At 41.1% G+C, this 27,414-nt stretch overlaps 2 protein-coding genes and 1 pseudogene across 6 annotated transcripts in view; 2 read left to right on the forward strand and 1 right to left on the reverse strand.

Annotated features, from left to right (window-relative positions):
- The first annotated feature begins 2,150 nt into the window (after positions 1 to 2,150).
- Positions 2,151 to 27,414, forward strand: part of LOC115489542 (zinc finger protein 120-like) — a 50,625-nt gene continuing 25,361 nt past the window's right edge. Inside the window, exon 1 of the mRNA XM_030252312.1 lies at positions 2,151 to 2,202. The gene's annotated coding sequence lies outside the window, so the exon portion shown is untranslated. The remainder of the gene's footprint in view (positions 2,203 to 27,414) is intronic.
- Positions 21,911 to 27,414, reverse strand: part of Gm14393 (predicted gene 14393) — a 92,752-nt gene continuing 87,248 nt past the window's right edge. For 4 of the 5 annotated variants that reach the window (XM_030251943.1, XM_030251942.1, XM_030251944.1 and 1 more), the window contains one exon: positions 21,911 to 25,878. In XM_030251943.1, the coding sequence (XP_030107803.1) occupies positions 25,506 to 25,878 (373 nt within the window). In that variant the 3' untranslated portion in view covers positions 21,911 to 25,505. The remainder of the gene's footprint in view (positions 25,879 to 27,414) is intronic. The other variant, NM_001085546.2, reaches the window with a different exon arrangement.
- Positions 26,268 to 26,883, forward strand: Gm14439 (annotated as a pseudogene).

Here is a 27,414-nt window from a genome sequence, read left to right on the forward strand (position 1 = left end):
AGGAGCAGTGATGGCCTTTACTTTTTATTTCTTCTTTTTCTTCCCTTTTCTCTCCCATTAACTGATTCTAGCTTTAAAAGTCATAGCCACTTTTACTTTTAAATTATTGTTAATGTATGAATTTGATTGCAGTTTGGCCTCAGGACTTCCCCTGTATGAAGTACAGATGGCTGCCCTGGGTATTGTATGCATAATTGAATATACAAAGAAAGACCGTGGGCCTTTAAAATGGAAAATACTTAGTCTGTGGGACTAGAAAATTCTTTTAAATGTAAATGTTAAAGACTTGGGCTTTGCCTGCATGTAGGATGGAACTGCAGAGCTTGGAAGGTTTCAGTTGTGTGAGTCATTTGCTCTGTGAGCCTACAGTTAAGGAGGTGCTGTTGTCTTGAGGCCCGGCTTGGGTTTTCCAAGCTAAAGTAGGACTATGGGCACGTCTAACAATCAGGAACACTAGTGGAAGGTAGCATGCAAGTTCTTTACAGGATTCTCCTCAGATGCACGTGTTTTAAGCTGCCTGGAAGACCACAAGCCATTCCCTGGTCATTATGGTAATCTCCATTGACAGTACAGGAGGAGCAAGTCTGCAGAGCTATTTGCGACCAATCTCCTGGTACTAAGATGGACTGTGGGTCAGAGTGTGGTACTGTTGGTCCATGTGGTGATCATAACAGAGGCCCTTGTCCTTTGATCGTTCCTGAGTGTGTATTTACAGGGGTGGGGTTGGCCCTGGGAGTGGCAAGGTGAGGAACTTAAATGTCACTATGCATTGTGTATATACAAACATTGCCTTTGGTGTGTAGTAGGACAACATTGGAAAAGCAACGATTTGATTTCTAGAATTTGTGACTGTTCTGTATTCAGTTTTTTGTGACTAATTTTATGAATAGTTTGGAAGGTAGTAGTAAAGAGCTGATAATGATCATCCTTCAGAAATATTTGATTAGATCCCTTTTACCTTTCTATTCCCTATTGTCAAAATGGCATGATTCACAGAAATTCAATTCTTGGTTACAAAAGGAGCTTCTGAGTCTTACAACCCAAACAAGGGCAGACACACCCTTCTCAACCATAGTCAGTATTCCTGAAGACTAAGCAGTCTCTCTAAAGATCAAGCCCTCTATCTGTTACCCTAGACACAATGCATAAGTTTCTCAGGTGTTGATGGTGCTGGTTGGGTGGATAGGATAGACTGGAACATAATGCATATGGCAGGAAGCAGACATTAAATAATCATTCAGAATTGTTTTGTATATGGGCTCCTGTGGGGCTGGTTTAGCCTGAAATCACTAAGGGTCATGAACAGCTATAGAACAATAGCTCAACTTTCTGATCATCTACAATGACAGAGAGAGCTCTAGAAAATGGGGCCTCACTGTTTGGAAGACAGGTCAGTAGTAACTGTTGGGTCAGATTTATAACAGTTTAAGGGTCACTTTGAGTTATTTTTATTGGAGTCAGGAAATATGATTTTATTTTATTTCTATACACACACTAGCACAGGTAACATTGGTTAAGTTCACATTGTTCTTGGTGTAATTGTCTTAGTTATTCTGAAGAAAAATTGAAAATTGGTCACATGGTAATGGGACCTGATACTGTATTGCAGTGCTATAGGCAACTATGAGAATTGTGTCTAGGGTAACAGATAGAGGGCTTGATCTTTAGAGAGACTGCTTAGTCTTCAGGAATACTGACTATGGTTGAGAAGGGTGTGTCTGCCCTTGTTTGGGTTGTAAGACCCAGACATGTGGCAGGAAGGGAAGGGGAGAATGTAATGGTCTTTTTAATCTACATATGTAATGGACAGGTGAGAGGAAACTAGTCTTAAGCCCACTCTTGCATATTGTGTCTCAGGGAGTAAAAATGAGGAAGGTCTAGCAACATTCTGCATGGTTCCCTACCCAACATCTCAATACTAAGGCATCAGGTTACCACAGATCATTTATTTACTTAAGTTTTTTTGTTGTCCAAATGTGAAAGACTGGATAAAAAGCACTATGTGGGTGGGCAGGGCAGTCTTTACACTGTTGTCTGTATCATATTTTTTTATGGACACTTGTATCAGATCTTTTAGGATTTAGTCTACCTATGATGATGTGCATGTGAACTTCACTCGTGAGTGGGCTTTGCTGGATGATTCCTAGAAGAGTCTCTACAAAGGTTTGATGCTAGAGACCTATAGGAATCTCACAGCTATAGGTAATACAGTGATATTTTTATATACTTTGTAACATGTATGCAGAACAGTTTCTTTATGATTGTTATTTGTTTTTGTAATTTCAATTGAGAATGAGGAAGAATAAGGTGAATAAATCACCTATGGTTCTAAAGTTCAAGGGAGTTAGTAACTTGAATATTGCCTAATTTCCAATAATGTAACATACTTTCTTCGGTACTGTGTTTTAGGGTACATTTGGGAAGAACATACAATTGAAGACGATTTTTAATTTTCTAAAAGTCATGGAAGGTAATTTTCCTATTCAAGTTGATGAGAAAATGCCTGTGAAGAAAATTTAATATGTGCTGCAAGTTGTAAAGAAAACCAATATGGTACAATAAGCACTGCTTACAGTTATGGATGTTTACTGAATTTCATAAAATGATATATGTCTATAACAGGTATGTAATTATTGTTTGTAAAGCATTCTATTAGTTCAAAGACAGAGAAATATGGGTTAACAGGTATGTTACTGTTTAAATCAGCCTAGTACAGCCATGCTGTACAAGTGCGAGTCTCTTCAGTCTCATATAGCTTAACTATTGCAACAGGAACACACAGTGATTAGGTGACAAGTATATATCTAAAACCTAGTAATAAGCAAATAATCCATAGTAAATCTGAGCTCAATGATATACTTGTAATAGCATTGCTAAATTTAGTGAGATGGACGGTTCATAAGATTCAAGAATGGTTTTGTGGAAAAACTTTAATCCCTGTACCACATCTCTGTGAGGAAAAAAGTCAGCTGTGATTGTAATGTGGAACCTTTTCACTTGTTATTCTTGTTTTGATATGGATATTACAATGGATATGAGCCATGTGAATATAGGGACATTGAAAGAAACCACTTATCTTTCTCTTTTCCAAAACTATTAGAGGATATGTAGTATACTACATTTTGAGTAGACATTCTAAATGTGCTATAAGTTTGTACATAATTAGTTTGCCAACATTATTGGGGACAATTACGACTTAAACTGCTGAATATCCTAATGAGAATTAGGGTACTAGAAATTTTATTCTGTTTGCATTTGTTCACCTTCCAAATTTAGTATTACTGTCACGATAACAAAATTTGTGAATGCGGTGTGCAAAAGCTCTGAGTTCTTCCTGTTTTTTTTCAAATATGTGAATAATCTGTTATGGAAAAGCTATGCTATAAATGTGAGCCAGATAATCAGTACTGTTCCCATTTCATGTATCCTCAAAGGTGTAAAACAATCCATAATGAAGGAGAACACCTTTGAATGAAAACAAAGTCATATTACAGTAATATTAGATTGCTATTTTCAATGAAACTAAATTCTGAAAGAATTCATACACATAAAAAGACTCATCAGTGTAAACAATGTGAGAAATATTTCATGTGTGCCAATTGTATTTGCAGGCATGAAAGAAGTTGTACTGGAGAACAACCCTCTGATTTTATTCAGTGCCGTAAAGTCTTTGCATATCATAGTTATAGTCAAAGGCATGAAAGAACACAAACAGGAGAGAAATTGTATGAATGTAACCAATGTGGTAAAGCCTTTGGCTACAGCAGTGCTCTCCAACATCATGAACGAATTCATAAAGGAGAGAAACCCTATGAATGTGATCAATGTGGTAAAGGCTTTGTACAAAGCAATCATCTCCAAATACATAAGAGAACACATACAGGAGAGAAACCCTATGAATGTAACCAATGTGGTAAAGGCTTTGCAGGAAGGAGTGACCTCCAAATATATAAACAAACACATACAGGAGAGAAAACATATGAATGTAACCAATGTGGTAAAGCCTTTGTACAAAACAGACATCTGCAGATACATAAAGGAACACATACAGGAGAGAAACCCTATGAGTTTAACCAATGTAGTAAAGCCTTTCCCAAAAGAAGTACTCTTGGATATCATAAATGGACTCATATAGGAGAGAAACACTATGAAGTCAACCAATTTGGTAAAGCCTTTGCAGGAAGCAGTGATCTCCAAATACATAAATAAACACACATAATAAAGAAACCTTTTAAATATAATCTGTGTGGCAAAGCTTTTTCAAAAATCAGTAGTCTTCACATACATAAAATAACACATAGTTCAGAGAAACCATTTGACTGTAACCAGTGTGATACAGGTTTTTCACAAAGCAGTGGTCACCAAAATCATAAAAGAATACATAGAGGAGAGGAATTTTAAAATGTTAGCAATGTGGTTTTAATCCTTTTCCACAAAGCTGTGACCTCCAAATATATAAAGGAACACATACAGGAGAGAAACCCTATGAATATCGGCAAAGTTCTGAAGACATTCTACTTTATAATTATCTTCAAATACATAAAAGAACATGTACTGGAGAGAAATCCTCTGAATGTAACTAACATGGTAAAGTCTTTGTACAAAACAGTCATCTTTACACACTCTGGTAGAAACCTATGAATATAAGAAATATGGTAAACTTTTTGCAAGTTGCAGTACTCTCCAAGGAAATAAAAGAAAACATATTCCACAGAAACACTATTAATGTCATCAATGGGTAAAGGCTTTGTATGTTGCAATCATCTTCAAATACATACAAGAAGCCATACAGGTGAGAAACCCTAAGACTGTAAGCAGTGTGGTAAAGCATTCGCATGTCGGTCATATTCAAAGGCAAGAAATAAACCATAATGTAGAGAAATCCTGTGGATGTGTTTAATATGGTGAAGGTTTCCCACATTTCTAAAGTCTTCATCATCATGAAAAATCCATACTGGAGAGAAACTGTATGAATATATTTGATACGGTAAAGCCTTGCCCTTTCTAATTCGTGGAAGAATTGAGTTGGAATTTTGATGGGGATTGTATTGGATCAGTAGATTGCTTTTGACAAGATAGCTATTTTTACTATATTGATCCGCCAATCCATGAGCATGGGAGATCTTTCCATCTTCTGAGATCTTCTTTAATTTCTTTCTTCAGAGACTTGAAGTTCTTATCATACAGATCTTTCAATTCCTTAGTTAGAGTCACGCCAAAGTATTTTATATCCTTTGTGACTATTGAGAAGGGTGTTGTTTCCCTAATTTCTTTCTCAGCCTGTTTATCCTTTGTGTACAGAAATGCCATTAACTTGTTTGAGTTAATTTTATATCCAGCTACTTCATTGAAGCTGTTTATCAGGCTTAGGAGTTCTCTGGTGGAATATTTCGGGTCACTTATATATACTATCATATCATCTGCAAAAAGTGATATTTTGACTTCTTCCTTTCCAATTTGTATCTGCCGAAAGTAGTCTGCATAGGTGAAAGTATGGACTACAGAAGCTAACAGCTTCTGGGACAGGCAGGAGCCACAGAGCTTCTGAGGCAGCCCCCTTTTCAGGCCCCAGACATCTGGACACCTTCCCAGCCAGAGGATAGGTGTCCGCCCAGCCCGGGAGGGCTTTGCCTGAGCATCAGCGGCAGACATCTTGGTTCTAGGACTCCACCGAGAGTATTCTGCACATGTGAGAGTGTGGACTACAGAAGCTAAAAGCTTCTGTCACAGGGCGAAGCAACACAGCTTCTGGGACACGTCCTGTTTGGGGCCTTCATCTTTGGCCAGGAGGGAGGTCCGAACGCCAGATATCTGTGCACCTTCCCTGTAAGAGGAGAGCTTGCCTGCAGAGAGTGCTCTGACCACTGAAACTCAGAGGAGAGAGCTAGTCTCCCAGGTCTCTTAATAGCGTTCTCACGCCCGGCCAGGAAGAACACAACAGACCAGAATCTTCTGCGGCAAAACTTTATTGCTTACATCTTCAGGAGCTAGGAGCGCAAACCCCCAGCCCCAAAAGCGAAAAGCCCCTTCAATAACGAAACCGAAACCCCTTCCCTATTTAGGAGAGTTATATTTCGCCTAGGACGCATCACTCCCTGATTGGCTGCAGCCCATGGCCGAGCTGACGTTCACGGGAAAGGCAGAGTACAAGTAGTCGTAAAATACCCTTGGCACATGCGCAGATTATTTGTTTACCACTTAGAACACAGGATGTCAGCGCCATCTTGTGACGGCAAATGTGGGGGCGGCTCCCAACATCTCCCCCTTTTCTTTTAATAAGAGCAAATAGGCCACCCATATTAATGAGAGTGGAGATAGAGGTCAAATCCCCAGTGTGTAGGTAAAGGAGCCGTACACATAACCTCCTCCCAGGCTCATCACCCAGAGGGGTCCTGGTCTGGTCCCGTGTTGTTTTTCCTGGGGGAAGGACACTTGAACACTCAACCTTCTTGAAAGATGACATGTCTCCCTAGAATAGGCTCATTTTATGCCGCAGAGCCTTTCTACTGCAGTGCTTAGCCGTGCAACTCTCTCGGGCTGCTGAAGCACACTCACTCTATCTCGTGCAATGAGTCTAGCCTCGTGAGATGCAAGAGCTGAGTGGCCAGCGACCTATTGCCTAAGCATAGATAACCATATATCAGGGGGAGCTCCATGTTCTAGTCCTGCAAGCGCCTGGGCAATAACCACCTTGTCTCTCCTAGTTTGGGCCTTAAGCTTACAGACCAATCAAAGAAGCAACACTAATCCACAGCAAAGTGTATCTCCAAATAATATCAATCCCACCCATTCTTTAAAGAAGGAAAATGCTGAGGAGATCCAATTGGGTAATCCTTTGGTCAGGGACAGGTCCAAGCGCGTGGAGTTGACCTGAAGTCTCAATTCCCGAAGGATCTGTTCAAATTCAGCCGTCCAATTCTGTAACATATACTGAAAAAGACTTTTTGACAAATTAGCTGTCCTAGTAAATTTCTCATACTGAATGGAAGTAACACACAATCTCGGAAACTTTTGTTTACACCCCAGCTGAGTTATTTGTCATAATACATCTAGTTGTAAGCTCCCTGACCCGTTAACAAGTCAAAAGTCCAATCTCTCTGCTCTGGAGTCAAAGCAGCTGCGTTTGCTCGGGCCTGCGCTTGTGCAGCTTCGTGCCAAAGCGCTCTCCATTCCATATATTTGCCCATACTAGGGAGAGCGGCTTTTACAATCGTTTGCCAGTCAGCAGGAGTTAGTGCCATGCCGGCGAGCCTGTCTAACTGCACCAAGGTAAAATTAGCATTGGTTCCGTATTTACGGACCGACTCGGCAAGTTCTTTAATTTGTAAGTATTCTACCGGAGCGTGGACACGCCCACCCTCGGCTCCTTCAAAGACTGGAAATGCCTGTTGTATTTTCCTTTGTTCCTCTCTGGGAATGAATGAGTCTGCGCACTGCCTCTCTGCGCACTGCCTCTCTGCGCACTGCCTCTCTGCGCATCTCTCTGCGCATTGCCTCTCTGCGCATCTCTCTGCGCATTGCCTCTCTGCGCATCTCTCTGCGCATTGCCTCTCTGCGCATCTCTCTGCGCATTGCTGACGCACTACGCAGGGCGGGGGCTCCGCATAGGGCGGACCTTGAAACCGACTGCCGGGAGGTTGAACAGTACGCTGGCTTTCGCCAGCCGCTTTTGGCTTTTTTCTTGACCAATTAGCTGGCTGGTAATGGGCTGCTTCTTCCTCTCAGTCTGTTTCCTCAGAGGAGAATTCTTCATCTGCTTCAGAGCTACTAAGAGCTGGCTTCCTGAGCTCATCTAGTGACGAGTATCTCCTAGAGACCTCCGCTAATCGATCTTTTTTCTTTTCTTTTTTCTTTTCCTTCCTTCTAATCTCTCCCCAGGTATTCTTACCTGACCTAAACTTTTCCTCGGGTTCAAGACCCTTGGAAAGGCCTGTATACTTATTTTGTGTACCATATTTTCTCTTTGCTCCTACTCTCTCTCCCCGCTTTACTTCTGATAGATTGTCCTGAATTTCATCCAGAATCCGCCCTGCCTTAACCACTTGATAACATGTGAAAAGGAACAAAAGGGCTTCTAACACTAGAGAAAGTTCAAGGCCAAACATATCTTATAAAGCTATTTTCCACTTTACTTCTGATAGACTGTCTTGAATTTCGTTAGAAAGTTCAAGGCCAGGCTTACCTCGTAAAGCTGTACTCACTGGTACTCTCGTTCCCCAGCTGAAAAGTTCTGAATTCATGCAGTTGAATCCTTCTTAACAGTCTGCTTTACGGGAACCTTTATTACCGCGACCCGCAGTTCTGGTTCTGGAATGAGGGATCTCCCTTGCGCCGGTCCCGAGTTTTCTTGTATTTTCTCGTCCCGGATTTTTTCTCGTCCCGGAATTTCTCGTCCCGGATTTCAGCACCAATTCTTAATAGCGTTCGCGCGCCCGACGAGGAAGAACACAACAAACCAAAATCTTCTGCGGCAAAACTTTATTGCTTACATCTTTTGGAGCCAGGAGGGCAAGCGCCCAGCGCCCAGCCCCAAAAACGAAAGCCCCCTCAATAACGAAACCGAAACCCCTTCCCTATTTAGGAGAGTTATATTTCGCCTAGGACGCATCACTCCCTGATTGGCTGCAGCCCATGGCCGAGCTGACGTTCACGGGAAAGGCAGAGTACAAGTAGTCGTAAAATACCCTTGGCACATGCGCAGATTATTTGTTTACCACTTAGAACACAGGATGTCAGCGCCATCTTGTGACGGCAAATGTGGGGGCGGCTCCCAACACAGGTCTGCTGATAGAGGCTAACAGAATCACTGGAGGAACAATCTCTAATCAGAGACAACTAAATCAACTAACTCCAGAGATTATATTACCAGATGGTGAAAGGTAAACGTAAGAATCTTACTAACAGAAACCAAGACCACTAACCATCATCAGAACCCAGCACTCCCACCTCGCCCAGTCCAGGGCACCCCAACACACCCGGAAAGCTAGACCCAGATTTAAAAGCATATCTCATGATGATGGTAGAGGACATCAAGAAGGACTTTAATAACTCACTCAAAGAAGTACAGGAGAACACTGCTAAACAGGTAGAAGACCTTAAAGAGGAAGCACAAAAATCCCTTAAAGAATTGCAGGAAAACACGACCAAACAGGTGATGAAATTGAATAAAACCATCCAAGACATAAAAAAGGGAAGTAGACACAATAAAGAAAACCCAAAGTGAGGCAACACTGGAGATAGAAACCCTAGGAAATTAATCTGGAACCATAGATGCGAGCATCAGCAACAGAATACAAGAGATGGAAGAGAGAATCTCAGGTGCAGAAGATTCCATAGAGAACATCGGCACAACAATCAAAGAAAATGGAAAACGCAAAAAAGATCCTAACTCAAAACATCCAGGAAATCCAGGACACAATGAGAAGACCAAACCTGTGGATAATAGGAGTAGATGAGAATGAAGATTTTCAACTTAAAGGACCAGCAAATATCTTCAACAAAATTATAGAAGAAAACTTCCCAAACCTAAAGAATGACATGCCCATGAACATACAAGAAGCCTACAGAACTCCAAATAGACTGGACCTGAAAAGAAATTCCTCCCAATATATAATAATCATAACAACAAATGCTCTAAATAAAGATAGAATATTAAAAGCAGTAAGGGAAAAAGATCAGGTAACATATAAAGGCAAGCCTATCAGAATTACACCAGATTTTTCACCAGAGACTATGACAGCCAGAAGAGCCTGATGGATGTTATACAGACACTAAGAGAACACAAATGCTAACACAGGCTACTGTACCCAGCCAAACTTTCCATTACCTTAGATGGAGAAACAAAAGTATTCCACGACAGAACCAAATTCACACATTATCTTTCCACGAAACCTGCCTTTCAAAGGATAATAACAGAAAAAAAAAATACAAGGACGGATACCACGCCCTAGAAAAACAAGAAAGTAATCCCTCAACAAACCTAAAAGAAGACAGCCACAAGAACAGAATGTCAACGTTAACAACAAAAATAATAGGAAGCAACAATTACTTTTCCTTAATATCTCTTAATATCAATGGACACAACTCCCCAATAAAAAGACATAGACTAACAGACAGGCTACACAAACAGGACCCAACATTTTACTGCTTACAGGAAACCCATCTCAGGGAAAAAGATAGACACTACCTCAGAATGAAAGGCTGGAAAACAATTTTCCAAGCAAATGGTCTGAAGAAACAAGCTGGAGTAGCCATTCTAATATCTAATAAAATCGACTTCCAACCCAAAGTTATCAAGAAAGACAAGGAGGAGCACTTCATACTCAAGAAATGTAAAATCTTACAAGAGGAACTCTCAATTCTGAATATGTATGCTCCAAATAAAAGGGCAGCCACATTCATTAAAGAAACTTTAGTAAAGCTCAAAGCACACATTGCACCTCACACAATAATAGTGGGAGACTTCAACACACCACTTTCACCAATGGACAGATCATGGATACAGAAACTAAACAGGGACACAGTGAAACTAACAGAAATTATGAAACAAATGGATCTAACAGATAACTATAGAACATTTTATCCTAAAACAAAAGGATATACCTTCTTCTCAACACCTTATGGTACCTTCTCCAAAAATTGACCACATAATTGGTCACTAAACAAGCCTCAACTGATACGAAAATATTGAAATTGTTCAATGCATCGTATCAGATCACTATGGACTAGGCTGATCTTCAATAACAACAACAAAAAAATAATAGAAACCCAACATTCACGTGGAAACTGCACAACAATCTTCTCAATGATACCTTGGTCAAGGAAGGAATAAAGAAAAAAATGAAGGACTTTAGAACAAAAGGAAGCAAATTCACCCAAGAGGAGTAGATGGCAGGAAATAATCAACCTCAGGGGCGAAATCAACCAAGTGGAAACAAGAAGAACTATTCAAAAAATCAAGCAAACGAGGAGCTGGTTCTTTTTTTTTTTTATTAGGTATTTAGCTCATTTACATTTCCAATGCTATACCAAAAGTTCCCCATACCCACCCACCCCCACTCCCCTACCCACCCACTCCCCATTTTTGGCCCTGGCATTCCCCTGTACTGGGGCATATAAAGTTTGCATGTCCAATGGGCCTCTCTTGCCAGTGATGGCCGACTAGGCCATCTTTTGATACATATGCAGCTGGAGTCAAGAGCTCCGGGGTACTGGTTAGTTCATAATGTTGTTCCACCTATAGGGTTGCAGATCCCTTTAGCTCCTTGGGTACTTTCTCTAGCTCCGCCATTGGGAGCCCAGTGATCCATCCATGTGTGAGCATCCACTTCTGTGTTTGCTAGGCCCCAGCATAGTCTCACATGAGACAGCTATATCTGGGTCCTTTCAGCAAAATCTTGCTAGTGTATGCAATGGTGTCAGCGTTTGGAAGCTGATTATGGGGTGGATCCCTGGATATGGCAGTCTCTACATGGTCCATTCTTTCATCTCAGCTCCAAACTTTGTCTCTGTAACTCCTTCCATGGGTGTTTTGTTCCCACTTCTAAGGGGGGGCATAGTGTCCACACTTCAGTCTTCATTTTTCTTGAGTTTCATGTGTTTAGGAAATTGTATCTTATATCTTGGGTATCCTAGGTTTTGGGCTAATATCCACTTATCAGTGAGTACATATTGTGTGAGTTCCTTTGTGAATGTGTTACCTCACTCAGGATGATGCCCTCCAGGTCCATCCATTTGGCTAGGAATTTCATAAATTCATTCTTTTTAAAAGCTGAGTAGTACTCCATTGTGTAGATGTACCACATTTTCTGTATCCATTCCTCTGTTGAGGGGCATCTGGGTTCTTTCCAGTTTCTGGCTATTATAAATAAGGCTGCTATGAACATAGTGGAGCATGTGTCCTTCTTACCAGTTGGGGCTTCTTCTGGATATATGCCCAGGAGAGGTATTGCTGGATCCTCCGGTAGTACTATGTCCAATTTTCTGAGGAACCGCCAGACTGATTTCCAGAGTGGTTGTACAAGCCTGCAATCCCACTAACAATGGAGGAGTGTTCCTCTTTCTCCACATCCACGCCAGCATCTGCTGTCACCTGAATTTTTGATCTTAGCCATTTTCACTGGTGTGAGGTGGAATCTCAGGGTTGTTTTGATTTGCATTTCCCTGATGATTAAGGATGTTGAACATTTTTTCAGGTGCTTCTCTGCCATTCGGTATTCCTCAGGTGAGAATTCTTTGTTCAGTTCTGAGCCCCATTTTTTAATGGGGTTATTTGATTTTCTGAAGTCCACCTTCTTGAGTTTTTTATATATGTTGGATATTAGTCCCCTATCTGATTTAGGATAGGTAAAGATCCTTTCCCAATCTGTTGGTGTTCTTTGTGTCTTATTGACGGTGTCTTTTGCCTTGCAGAAACTTTGGAGTTTCATTAGGTCCCATTTGTCAATTCTCGATCTTACAGCACAAGCCATTGCTCTTCTGTTCAGGAATTTTCCCCCTGTGCCCATATCTTCAAGGCTTTTCCCCACTTTCTCCTCTATAAGTTTCAGTGTCTCTGGTTTTATGTGAAGTTCCTTGATCCACTTAGATTTGACCTTAGTACAAGGAGATAAGTATGGATCGATTCGCATTCTTCTACATGATAACAACCAGTTGTGCCAGCACCAATTGTTGAAAATGCTGTCTTTCTTCCACTGGATGGTTTTGGCTCCCTTGTCGAAGATCAAGTGACCATAGGTGTGTGGGTTCATTTCTGGGTCTTCAATTCTATTCCATTGGTCCACTTGTCTGTCTCTATACCAGTACCATGCAGTTTTTATCACAATTGCTCTGTAGTAAAGCTTTAGGTCAGGCATGGTGATTCCACCAGAGGTTCTTTTATCCTTGAGAAGAGTTTTTGCTATCCTCGGTTTTTTGTTATTCCAGATGAATTTGCAAATTGCTCCTTCTAATTCGTTGAAGAATTGAGTTGGAATTTTGATGGGGATTGCATTGAATCTGTAGATTGCTTTTGGCAAGATAGCCATTTTTACAATGTTGATCCTGCCAATCCATGAGCATGGGAGATCTTTCCATCTTCTGAGATCTTCTTTCATTTCTTTCTTCAGGGACTTGAAGTTTTTATCATACAGATCTTTCACTTCCTTCGTTAGAGTCACGCCAAGATATGTTATATTATTTGTGACTATTGAGAAGGGTGTTGTTTCCCTAATTTCTTTCTCAGCCTGTTTATTCTTTGTGTAGAGAAAGACCATTGACTTGTTTGAGTTAATTTTATATCCAGCTACTTCACCGAAGCTGTTTCTCAGGTTTAGGAGTTCTCTGGTGGAATTTTTAGGGTCACTTATATATACTATCATATCATCTGCAAAAAGTGATATTTTGACTTCCTCTTTTCCAATTTGTATCCCCTTGATCTCCTTTTGTTGTCGAATTGCTCTGGCTAATACTTCAAGTACTATGTTGAAAAGGTAGGGAGAAAGTGGGCAGCCTTGTCTAGTCCCTGATTTTGTGGGATTGCTTCCAGCTTCTCTCCATTTACTTTGATGTTGGCTACTGGTTTGCTGTAGATTGCTTTTATCATGTTTAGGTATTGGCCTTGAATTCCTGATCTTTCCAGAACTTTTATCATGAATGGATGTTGGATTTTGTCAAATGCTTTTTCTGCATCTAACAAGATGATCATGTGGTTTTTGTCTTTGAGTTCGTTTATATAATGGATTACATTGATGGATATTAAACCATATTAAACCGTATATTAAACCATCCCTGCATCCCTGGAATAAAACCTACTTGGTCAGGATGGATGATTGCTTTAATGTGTTCTTGGATTCGGTTAGCGAGAATTTTATTAAGGATTTTTGCATCGATATTCATAAGAGAAATTGGTCTGAAGTTCTCTATCTTTGTTGGATCTTTCTGTGGTTTAGGTATCAGAGTAATAGTGGCTGCATAAAATGAGTTGGGTAGAGTACCTTCTACTTCTATCTTGTGAAAAAGTTTGTGCAGAACTGGAATTATATCTTCTTTGAAGGTCTGATAGAACTCTGCACTAAACCCGTCTGGTCCTGGGCTTTTTTTGGCTGGGAGACTATTAATAACTGCTTCTATTTCTTTAGGGGATATGGGACTGTTTAGAAGGTCAACTTGATCCTGATTCAACTTTGGTACCTGTTATCTGTCCAGAAATTTGTCCATTTCGTCCAGGTTTTCCAGTTTTGTTGAGTATAGCCTTTTGTAGAAGGATCTGATGGTGTTTTGGATTTCTTCAGGATCTGTTGTTATGTCTCCCTTTTCATTTCTGATTTTGTTAATTAGGATTTTGTCCCTGTGCCCTCTAGTGAGTCTAGCTAAGGGTTTATCTATCTTGTTGATTTTCTCAAAGAACCAACTCCTCGTTTGGTTAATTCTTTGAATAGTTCTTTTTGTTTCCACTTGATTGATTTCACCCCTGAGTTTGATTATTTCCTGCCGTCTACTCGTCTTGGGTGAATTTGCTTCCTTTTTTTCTAGAGCTTTTAGATGTGTTGTCAAGCTGCTAGTATGTGCTCTCTCCCGTTTCTTCTTGGAGGCACTCAGAGCTGTGAGTTTCCCTCTTAGAAATGCTTTCATTGTGTCCCAAAGGTTTGGGTACGTTGTGGCTTCATTTTCATTAAACTCTAAAAAGTCTTTAATTTCTTTCTTTATTCCTTCCTTGACCAAGGTATCATTGAGAAGGGTGTTGTTCAGTTTCCACGTGAATGTTGGCTTTCTGTTATTTATTTTGTTATTGAAGATCAGCCTTAGTGCATGGTGATCTGATAGGATACATGGGACAATTTCAATATTTTTGAATCTGTTGAGGCCTGATTTGTGACCTATTATGTGGTCAATTTTGGAGAAGGTACCATGAGGTGCTGAGAAGAAGGTATATCCTTTTGTTTTAGGATTAAATGTTCTGTAGATATCTGTCAGATCCATTTGTTTCATCACTTCTGTTAGTTTCAGTGTGTCCCTGTTTAGTTTCTGTTTCCATGATCTGTCCATTGGTGAAAGTGGTGTGTTGAAGTCTCCCACTATTATTGTGTGAGGTGCAATGTGTGCTTTGAGCTTTACTAAAGTTTCTTTAGTGATTGTGGCTGCCCTTGTATTTGGAGCATAGATATTCAGAATTGAGAGTTCCTCTTGGAGGATTTTACCTTTGATGAGAATGAAGTGTCCCTCCTTGTCTTTTTTGATGACTTTGGGTTGGAAGTCAATCTTATCAGATATTAGGATGGCTACTCCAGCTTGTTTCTTCATACCATTTGCTTGGAAAATTGTTTTCTAGCCTTTCATTCTGAGGTAGTGTCTATCTTTTTCTCTGAGATGAGTTTCCTGTAAGCAGCAAAATGTTGGGTCTTGTTTGTGTAGCCAGTTTGTTAGTCTATGTCTTTTTATTGGGGAGTTGAGACCATTGATGTTAAGAGATATTAAGGAAAAGTAATTGTTGCTTCCTGTTATTTTTGTTGTTAAAGTTGGCATTCTATTCTTGTGGCTGTCTTCTTTTAGGTTTGTTGAGGGATTACCTTCTTGTTTTTTCTAGGGCGTTGTTCCCGTTCTTGTATTGTTTTTTTTTCTGTTATTATCCTTTGAAGGGCTGGATTCGTGGAGAGATAATGTGTGAATTTGGTTTTGTCGTGGAATACTTTGGTATCTCCATCTATGGTAATTGAGAGTTTGGCTAGGTATACTAGCCTGGGCTGGAATTTGTGTTCTCTTAGTGTCTGTATAACATCTGTCCAGGCTCTTCTGGCTTTCATAGTCTCTGGTGAAAAATCTGGTGTAATTTTGATAGGCTTGCCTTTATATGTTACTTGACCTTTTTTCCCTTACTGCTTTTAGTATTCTATCTTTATTTAGTGCATTTGTTGTTCTGATTATTATATGTCGGGAGGAATTTCTTTTCTGGTCCAGTCTATTTGGAGTTCTGTAGGCTTCTTGTATGTTCATAGGCATCTCATTCTTTAGGTTTGGGAAGTTTTCTTCAATAATTTTGTTGAAGTTGTTTGCTGGACCTTTGAGTTGAAATTCTTCATTCTCATCCACTCCTATTATCCGTAGGTTTGGTCTTCTTATTGTGTCCTGGATTTCCTGGATATTTTGAGTTAGGATCTTTTTGCATTTTCCATTTTCTTTGATTGTTGTGCCGATGTTCTCTATGGAATCTTCTGCACCTGAGATTCTCTCTTCCATCTCTTGTATTCTGTTGCTGATGCTCAAATCTATGGTTCCAGATTTCTTTCCTAGGGTTTCTATCTCCAGTGTTGCCTCACTTTGAGTTTTCTTTATTGTGCCTACTTCCCCTTTTAGGTCTAGTATGATTTTGTTCATTTCCATCACCTGTTTGTATGTTTTTTCCTCTTTTTCTGTAAGGACTTCTACCTGTTTGATTGTGTTTTCCTGTTTTTCTTTAAGGACTTGTAACTCTTTAGCAGTGTTCTCCTGTATTTCTTTAAGTGATTTATTAAAGTCCTTCTTGATGTCTTCTACCATCATCATGAGATATGCTTTTAAATCTAGGTCTAGGTTTTCGGGTGTGTTGGGGTGCCCTGGACTGGGCGAAGTGGGAGTGCTGGGTTCTGATGATGGTGAGTAGTCTTGGTTCCTGTTAGTAAGATTCCTACGTTTACCTTTCGCCATCTGGTAATCTCTGGAGTTAGTAGTTATAGTTGACTCTGTTTAGAGATTGTTCTTCTGGTGATTCTGTTACCGTCTATCAGCAGACCTGGGAGACAGATTCTCTCCTCTGAGTTTCAGTGCTCAGAGCACTCTCTGCTGGCAAGCTCTCTTACAGGGAAGGTGCGCAGATATCTTGTATTTGGACCTCCTCCTGGCCGAAGAAGAAGGCCCAAAACAGGACCTTTCTCAGAAGCTGTGTTGCTTTGGCAGTTCCCAGAAGCTGTTAGCTTCTGTGGTGCAGATTCTCACCTGTGCAGACTAAATTCCTAAGTTCCTTGGAGTCCCGGAACCAAGATGGCGACCGCTGCTCCTGAGGCTGAGGCCGCCTCCTTAGCCAGGCAGACACCTGTCCTCTGGTCCGGACGGTGGCCGGCTGTCTGCGGCCCGCAAAGGGTGCTGCCTCAGCGGCTCTGTGCTTCCGCCTGTCCCAGAAGCTGTCCGGTTCTCTGGTGCACCCTCTCACCTGTTCAGACTAATTTCCTAAGTTCCGCGGGTCCCGGAACAAGATGGCGACCGCTGCTGCTGAGGCTGAGGCCGCCTCCCAAGCCAGGCGGACACCTTTCCTCCGGTCCGGAGGGTGGCCGGCTGTCTACGGCCCGCAAAGGGTGCTGCCTCAGCGTCTCTGTGCTTCCGCCTGTCCCAGAAGCTGTCCGGTTCTCTGGCGCACCCTCTCACCTGTTCAGACTAATTTCCTAAGTTCGGCGGGTCCCGGAAGAAGATGGCGACCGCTGCTGCTGAGGCTGAGGCCGCCTCCCAAGCCAGGCGGACACCTGTCCTCCAGTCCGGACCGTGGCCGGCTGTCTACGGCCCGCAAAGGGTGCTATCTTAGCGGCTCTGTGCTTCCGCCTGTTCCAGAAGCTGTCCGGTTCTCTGGCACACCCTCTCACCTGTTCAGACTAATTTCCTAAGTTTGGCGGTTCCGGAACAAGATGGCGACCGCTGCTGCTGAGGCTAAGGCCGCCTCCCAAGCCAGGCGGACACCTGTCCTCCGGTCCGGAGGGTGGCCGGCTGTCTACGGCCCGCAAAGGGTGCTGCCTCAGCGGCTCTGTGCTTCTGCCTGTCCCAGAAGCTGTCCGGCTCTCTGGCGCACCCTCTCACCTGTTCAGACCAATTTCCTAAGTTCGGCGGGTCCCGGAAGAAGATGGCGACCGCTGCTGCTGAGGCTGAGACCACCTCCCAAGCCAGGCGGACACCTGTCCTCTGGTCTGGACCATGGCCGGCTGTCTACGGCCCGCAAAGGGTGCTGTCTTAGCGGCTCTGTGCTTCCGCCCGTTCCAGAAGCTGTCTGGTTCTTTGGCGCACCCTCGCACCTGTTCAGACTAATTTCCTAAGTTCGGCGGGTCCTGGAAGAAGATGGCGACCGCTGCTGCTGAGGCTGAGGCCGCCTCCCAAGCCAGGCGGACACCTGTCCTCCGGTCCGGAGGGTGGCCGGCTGTCTACGGCCCGCAAAGGGTGCTGCCTCAGCGGCTCTGTGCTTCCGCCTGTCCCAGAAGCTGTCCGGTTCTCTGGTGCACCCTCTCACCTGTCCTGACTAATTTCCTAAGTTCGGTGGTTCCCGGAACAAGATGGCGACCGCTGCTGCTGAGGCTCGAGGAGCTGGTTCTTTGAGTAAATCAACAAGATAGATAAACCCTTAGCCAGACTCACTAGAGGGCAAAGGAAAAGCATCCTAATTAACAAAATCAGAAATGAAAAGGGAGACATAACAACAGATCCTGAAGAAATCCAAAACACCATCAGAACCTTCTACAAAAGTCTATAGTCAACAATACTGGAGAACCTGGATGAAATGGACAAGTTTCTAGACAGATACCAGGTACCAAAGTTAAATCAAGATCAGGTTAATGATCTAAACAGTCATATATACCCTAAAGAAATAGAAGAAGTCATTAATGGTCTCCCAACAACAACAACAAAAAAAATGTCCAGGACCAGATGGGTTTAGTGCAGAGTTCTATCAGACCTTCAAAGAAGATCTAATCCCAGTTCTTCACAAACTATTCCACAATATAGAAACAGAAGGTACTCTACCCAACTCATTCTATGAAGCCACAATTACTCTGATACCTAAACCACAAAAAGACTCAACAAAGATAGAGATTTTCAGACCAATTTCCCTTATGAATATCGATGCAAAAATCCTCAATAAAGTTCTCCCTAACCGAATCCAAGAACACATCAAAACGATTATCCATCCTGACCAAGTAGGTTTTATTCCAGGGATGCAGGGATGGTTCAAGTCACAGAAATCCATCAACATAATCCAGTATATAAACAAACTCAAAGACAAAAACCACATGATCATCTCATTAGATGCTTAGAAAGCATTTGACAAAATCCAACACCCATTCATGATAAAAGTCTTGGAAAGATCAGGAATTCAAGGTCCATACCTAAACATGATAAAAGCAATCTACAGCAAACCAGTAGCCAACAACAAAGAAAATAGTGAGAAGCTGGAAGCAATCCCACTAAAATCAGGGACTAGACAAGGCTGCCCACTTTCTCCCTACCTATTAAACACTGTACTTGAAGTCCTAGCAAGAGCAATTCAACAATAAAAGGAGATCAAGGGGATACAAATTGGAAAGGAAGAAGTCAAAATGTCACTTTTTGCACAGTTTTCATCATCATGAAAGTAATCATATAAAGCTGCGCCCGTTGTGTGCCGTGGTGTGCCGTGGTGGCACACTCCTTTAATCCCAGCACATGCGAGGCAGTAGCAGGTGGATTTCTGAGTTCAAGGTCAGCCTGGTCTACAGAGTGTGTTTCAGGACAGCCAGGGCTAAACAGAGAAACCCTGTCTCGAAAAACCAAAAAAAAAAAAAAAAAAAAAAAAAAAAAAGAAAGAAAGAAAGAAAGAAATTAATCATATGCAAAGAAAGTCTATGAATGTAAACAGAGTGGTAGAGCCTTTCTTGTATGAGGTCCTCTCTGATCCCACACAACTCAAACTCAGGTAACACAAATGGCAGGAGTTTATTGTAATAAAGCTGCTGATGAATCATGAGAGAGCATACTCAGAACCTAATGTGTAACTCACAGCACACACACTTTCCCACTGTGAGCCAGAATGTTATAGAGCTGCCATCCCACAGTCAAAAACTCTTACCCAGAATACTTCCTGTCTGAAAGAACTGCAAGAATAAAAATGGAGAAGAGTCTGAGGAAAAGAAGGTCCTGTGACATTCTCAAATTAAGATCCAGCTGAGTGGGTGGCACCAAGATCTGACACTGTTACTGATGCTATGGTATGCTTACAAACAGGAGCCTATCCTGGCGGCCCTGTGAAAAGTCCAGTAAGCAGCTTAAACAGTCAGATGCACACAATTCCACCCAAGCAATGGACAGAGGCTTGTGACCCTTGTGACTGAATTAGGGAAAACCTGGAAGGTGAGGAGGGTGACTCTATAGGAAGACCAGCAGTCTGAACTAACATGGACCCACTTGATCTTTCAGACACTGAGCTAACAACCACCTAGCATAAAGCTCTTGATATACAGCAGAAAGCTGCCAGTTCTGGACTCAGTCAGAAGATGTACAAAACCCTCGAAAGACTTGAGGCCCCAGGTAGTGGGGAGAATGGGTGGGGTGGGGATTTTTGGAGACATCTTCTTGGAAACTTTGGTAGGAGGTGTGGCATTTGGACAAGTTGAAGGGTGGACTTGGAATGGTAGAACGTTAAGATTGTAAAAAAAAAAAAAGATTGAACAATGGATTAAAGGATATTAAAAAAATACAAACAGAAATATCTGTGCTGTTACAGCTACATTTTCCCACCAAACAGGATTTAGGAACAGAGGATTATGTAGTTTACAGTGTCAACTGATATAGAATGTGGGTGTTGCTGGGCAGTGGTGTAACATGCCATTTGAATCCAGCACTTGGGAGGTAGAGGCAGGCAGATTTCTGAGTTTGAGGCCAGCCTGGTCAACAGAGTAAGTTCCAGGACAGCCAGGGCCATACAGAGAAACACTGTCTTGAAAAACCAGAGAGAGAGAGAGAGAGAGAGAGAGAGAGAGAGAGAGAGAGAGAGAGAGAGAGAGAGAGAGAAGTAGAAGAAGAAAAAGAAGAAGAAGAAGAAGAAGAAGAAGAAGAAGAAGAAAGAGAGAGAATGAATGAATGAATGAATGTGGGTGTTACAGTTTAACCAATCATTGAATTGTTCTTTGGTGGTAAAGAACAGGTGTTATGTTTTGAGGAGCACAATATGGATTCAGAAGGCATTGTTAGAGACAGTCATTAGGTTTTCAAGAACAAAATATGAGTAAAGTGAGGTTGGATCTCCACAATACCCCAGGCCTGGGAAATTGAACTTAATTTCACCATATGATTAAATGTAGGTGATAACAAAAAGGCAATACTTGGGGCATGTTTTTTCTTGCTTCTGGTAATTCCCAATTGTTCTTTATTGGTTCTCATGCTACTTGTGTTAAATTGGTTCCCAAATTTCATGAGAATCCTGCATTTGGGACACTGAGATTCTCTGCCCCAAGATGGTTCTAATTGGTAAATAAAATTGCCAGAAGCCAATGGCTAGGCAGCAAGACTGAGGCAAGACTTTTGTATTCATTGGCAAGAGAACCAAAGAGGATTGCCATGCTAGTAAATGAAGTGGATGCAGGCTTGAGAGCTGGGAATGGCAGAATACCAGCCATGTAAGAGCCAGGGAAGAGAGGCCCCAGTGGCCCCTCCTGTGATTGATTCTGGGGTAGCAAAGATGGCATAGAGACTTTAGTAAGTAATAATTCAGGAGTATCACAGAGAAGAATTAGGAATGTGGAAGATTGGGAGTGTCCCAACCAATTAGCTGATTTAAGATAGTAAATAAAGCTGTGTATCTTTATTTGAGGATCTAAAGCATTTGCATGCTCAGTGAGGAACTTGCACAGGAAGCATCCTATAGTAGATCAGAGTAACCAACCAACTCTGCAGAATGCACCTCACCTGTAGGCTTGAACTTAATATTAAAAATTAATTGTAGATTCTCAAGTGGAAAACCATGTCATGATGTGAGATAAAAAGATGTGGAAAATTGGATTCTTAGCAGAGATGCTGGTTTGCTGGAGACATGAGGTATGTCACCAAGTTGTGCAGGTTCACAACTAGAACAAAAAGTGAGTTGAACTGGTATGCATAATTCTTGGTTACATGTCATTAGCTGGGATGTAGCAAAATCCCCCTAGCTGACCCAGACATCCTGCCTTTGTCTCCTGCCTAGCCATTGGCTGTTGGCACTTTTGTTACCCATTTACAATCAGCTTGGGGCAGGGAATCTCAGTGTCCCAATATGGGCTTATCAATTTGAACAATTTAACAGGAGTAGCATGAGAACCAATACACAATTGGGAATAAGCAGAAAAACCAAAACAAAACAAACACCAGGCCCTAAGTATTGCCTTTTTTGTTATTACCCTGCATTTACTCATATGGTGACTCTAAGTTCAAGTTTCCAGGCATGAGGTCTTGTGGAGATCCAACCTCACTTTACACATATTCTCTTCTTGAAAACATAATGACTGTCTCTAATAATGCTTTCTGCTTTTCATTGTGCTCCTCAAAACATAAGACCTGTACTTTACCACCAAAGAACAAATCCATATGATTGGTTAAACTATAACACCCATAATATATAACAGATGACACTGTAAACTTCATAAGCCCCTATCCCTAAATCCTGATTGGTGTGAAAATGAAGCTATAATTTGGAAGGTATGTTTCTGTCTGTCCATCCTTTTTTTAAAAATAATTTTATTTCTTTTTTTCCCTTTTTTATAAAGATTTATTTGCTTATTTATTATGTGTAAGTACACTGTAGCTGTCTTCAGACACTCCAGAAGAGGGAGTCAGATCTCGATACGGATGGTTGTGAGCAACCATGTAGTTGCTGGAATTTGAACTCCAGACCTTCGGAAGAGCAGTAGGGTGCTCTTACCCACTGAGCCATCTCACCAGGCCATAATTTTATTTCTTCATTTCTTTATTGTCTGATGTCTTTTTTTACAATCCAGACCTTATACCCGTTGTCTTATTCAGGGTTTCTATTCCTGCACAAACATCATGACCAAGAAGCAAGTTGGGGAGGAAAGGGTTTATTCAGCTTATCCTTTCATACTGCTTGCTGTTCGTCACCAAGGAAGTCAGTACTGGAACTCAAGCAGGTCAAGTGGCAGGAGCTGATGCAGAGGACATGGAGGGATGTTTCTTTATTGGCTTGCTTCCCCTGGCTTGCTCAGACTGCTCTCTTATAGAACCCAAGACTACCAGCACAGAGAGATGGTCCCACCCACAAGGGGCCTATTCCCTTGATCACAAATTGAGAAAATGTCTGACAGCTAGATCTCATGGGGGTATTTCCCCAACTGAAGCTCCTTTCTCTGTATAACTTCAGCTTGTGTCAAGTTGACACAAAACTAGCCAGTACAATTGACACCTTGTCAACTTGACACACAAACACATCACTAGTAATCCTCAAACCTTAGTTTCTTATTCATCCCCAAGATATACACAACTTTGAAAGTCCCACAGTCTTTACATATTAAAAGTTCAATCCCTTAAAAATATCTAATAGCCTTTAAAATCCAAAGCCTTTTACAATTAAAAGTCTCTTAACTGTGGAATCCACTAAAGTATATTCTCCCTTCAAGAGGGAAAAACATTAGCGCACAGTCACAATCAAAATCCAAAATTAAACTCCAACTATCCAAAGTATGGGATCCAACTCACGATCCTTTGGGCTCCTCCAAGGGCTTGGGTCACTTCTCCAGCCCTGTCCTTTGTGGCACACAGCTTGTCCTCTAGGCTCCAGATGCCTGTACTTTACTGTTGCTGCTGTTCTTGGTCATTCATGGACGTGAAAACTCCAAAACACTGCATGATCTCTTCAGCACTGGGCCATCAATTGCACCTGAGGCTGCACCTTCACCAATGGCCTTCCATGGTCTCTCACAGTGCTGGGCTTCAGCTGCTCTGCATGATCCTTTTATGCTTTCAAAACCAGTACCATCTGGGTACCTCTTACACGTTACCAAGTCCAGCCACAGCACAAGATACAACCTTGACTATCTTTATAACAGTGCCTCTGTGCTCTCAGAAAACACTTCCCATATAGTGCCATCTCAATGATGCTGGTTTCTTTTTAATCACTGCTAATTTCTTAGCTCCAACTAAACAGCATCAATAGTCCCAGTAATACAAAGTTTTCACTCTAGTAGTTCTGTTATCTTGTTCATCACAGCTGATTCTTCAGCCCTAGCTATCCAGAACCACAGATCTTCACAATCCAAAATAGCAATGGCCCTCAAAAGTCTTTAATTTTCCCTGTGAAATTTTACAAGCCAGGATTTAATCTTCTGCACTGCTCTCAACATTTTCTTCCAAGCTCCTACACAACATCCCACAGAGTTCTTAACACCGAATGGATCTTCTGGCCCAAAGTTCCAAAGTCCTTTGACAGTCCTCCCAAAACATGGTCAGGTTGTCACAAAAATACCCCACCCCTGATACCAATTTGTCTTAGTCAGGGTTTCTATTCCTGCATAAACATCATGACCAAGAAGCAGTTGGGGAGGAAAGGGTTTAATCCAGCTCACACTTTCTACATTTATATTTATCACCAAAGGATGTCAGGACTGTCACTCAATCAAGACAATAAGAAACATGCCTTGTATCCCCTTATTCTCCTTTGTATGATTAATTTCATGATGATGAAGAATTTAAAATGTTTAGAGGCTTCCCCATATTGAATGCATTCATGGGTTTCTCGTTCATAATGATGAAATTTGGGAAATCTGAAAAGGTTTCACCATATTATATTCCTAAATTTCTTTGCAGTATAGATTGTTTCATTGTGAAGACTCTAGAAGTATTCAAAAATCTTCACCATATTAAATACACTCAGCATTTTGTCTACATTATATTTTCTTTTGTGTCTTTGAATATGACTGACAAGTGAAAGCAATACCACATGGCTTGCAGACATAGGGTTTCTCACCTCTATGTCTTCTTTTATGTATTTGAAGATTTTAATGCACAAGGCTTTGTTCATTTGATAACTTTCATAGGGTTTCTCTCAACTGTGTTTCCTTTTATTTACCTAGGGACTACTGTGACTTATAAAATGTTTACCACACTGCTTATATTCATAGGGTTTCTATCCTGTGTGTATACGTTTGTGTTGGGAGATGACTCTTTTGTACAATTGCTTTACCTAATTAGTGTTGTTCAGAGGATTTCTCTCCACCTCATGCTCTTTATGGATTTGAAGATGATTGTGATGTAGAAGTGCTTTAAAACATTGCCAATATTCATAGGGTTTCTCCCTTGTATGTGTTCCTTTATATATTTGGAGGCCACTGCTTCATGAAAAAGGTGTAAAAGCACCATTGCGAGCATTCAAAAATCTCTCTCCTATACGTGTTCTTTTATGATTTTGTTGATGACTGCTTTTTGAAAATGTTTAACCACATTGGTTAAAATCAAAGCATTTCTCTCAACTATATGTGCTTTTATGTGTGTAAAGACTATTGTTTTTCGAAAAAGCTTTACCACATTGGTTACATTTAAAAGGTTCCTCTCTGGTATGTGTTCATTTATGTACTTGGAGATCAATGCTTGCTGCAAAGGCTTTATAACATTAGATACCTTCATAGAGTTTCTCTCCTGTATGGTCTTTTCTCTTTAAAGGTCAATCCTTCCTGCAAAGGCTTTACCACATTGGTTACATTCCTGGGTTTTTCAGCTGTATGTGTTTGATTATGATATTCAAGACGACTGTTTCCTGCAAAGGGATTACCACCTTGGTTACATTAATATGGTGTCTCTCCTGTATGTGATCTTTTATGACATTGGAGACCACTGCTTCCTGCAAAGGCTTTACCACATTGTTTACATTCATAGGGTTTCTCTCCTGTATGTGTTCGTTTATGTTTTTGGAGGTCATCACTTCTTGCAAAGGCTTTTCCACATTGGTTACATTCATAGGGTTTCTCTCCTGTATGTGTTCGCTTATGTATTTGGAGGTCACTCCTTCTTTTAAAAGCTTTACCACATTGGTTACAGTCATGGTGTTTCTCTCCATTATGTTTAATTTGATGCCTTTGACTACAACTCTCATATGCAAAGGCTTTACCACATTGAATAAACTCAGAGGGTTGCTCTGCAGTACAACTTCTTTCACGCCTGCAAAGAAAATTTGCACACGTGAAATCTTTCTTACTTTTATTATACTGACGAGGCTTTTTATCTGTATGAATTGTTTTAAATTTTGGTTTCATTGAAAAGAACAATTTAATGTTAACATAATATTACTTTGTTTATATTCAAAGGAGTTTTACTAAATTATGAATTGTTTTACATCTTCGAGGATATATGAAATGGGAACAGTACTGATTATCTGGCTCACATTTATAACATACTTTTTCTATAAAAGATCACTCACGTATTTGAAAACAAAAACAGGAAGAACTCACAGTGTTTGCACAATGATTGCATTCACAAATTTTGTCATCATGAGAGTAATACTACATTTGGAATATGAACAAATGCAAAAGAAAAAAAATTCTACTGCCTTAATTCTCATTACTATTTTTACCATTTTGAGTTGGTTAATGTCCCCAGGAATGTTCGGAAACAAATTATTTATAAACTTATATAGCACATTTAGAATGTTGCATCCCTTTCTGCCACCGCCATGCCATCCAGACTGAGGAAGACCCGGAAACTCCGGGGCCACGTGAGCTACAGCCACGGCCGCATCGGTAAGCACTGCAAGCACCCAGGCGGGAGCGGGAACTCTGGAGGCAGGCACCACCACAGGGTCAACTTTGACACATATCACCCAGGTTACTTTGGGAAAGTTGGTATGCGGCATTACCACTTGAAGAGGAACCAGAGCGAATGCCCAACAGTCAACCTGGATAAACTGTGGATGTTGGTCAGCGAGCAGACGCGGGTCAATGCAGCAAAAAACAAGACTGGAGCTGCTCCCATCACTGATGTTGTTCGATCAGGCTACTACAAAGTTTTGGGCAAGGGAAAGCTCCCTAAACAACCTGTCATCGTGAAGGCCAAATTCTTCAGCAGAAGAGCTGAAGAGAAGATTAAGGGTGTTGGAGGTGCCTGTGTTCTGGTGGCTTAAAAGCCACACGGGAGGTTAATTAAATGCTAACATTTAAAAAAAAAAAAGAATGTTGCTCAAAATATGTTATACTGCATATCCTCTAATCATTCTGGAAAAGTGAAAGGTATGTGGCTTCTTTCAATGCCCCAATGCTCACAAGGCTTATATCCATCATAACCTATGACATCCATATCAAAAGAAGAATAACAAGTGAAAATTCCACATTACATTCACAGCTGACTTTTTTTCGTCACAGAGATGTGCTACAGAGATTAAGGTTTTTCCACAAAACCATTTTTGAATCTTATGAACTGTTCATCTCACTAAATTTAGCAATGTTATTATAAGTATATCATTGAGCTCAGATATACTATGGATTATTTGCTCATTATTAGGTTTTAGACATATAATTGTCACCTAATCACTGTGTGTTCCTTTTGCAACAGCTAAGCGATATGAGACTGAAGACACTAGCACTTGTACAGCATGGCTCTACTAGGCTTGATTTAAACAGTAACATATGTGTTAACCCATTATTTCTCTGCCTTTGAACTAATGGAATGTCTTGCAAACAAAAATTACATATCTGCCATAGA

The sequence above is a fragment of the Mus musculus genome, chromosome 2 (genome assembly GCF_000001635.26).
Source record: "Mus musculus strain C57BL/6J chromosome 2, GRCm38.p6 C57BL/6J".
Classification (NCBI taxonomy): Eukaryota; Metazoa; Chordata; class Mammalia; order Rodentia; family Muridae; genus Mus; species Mus musculus.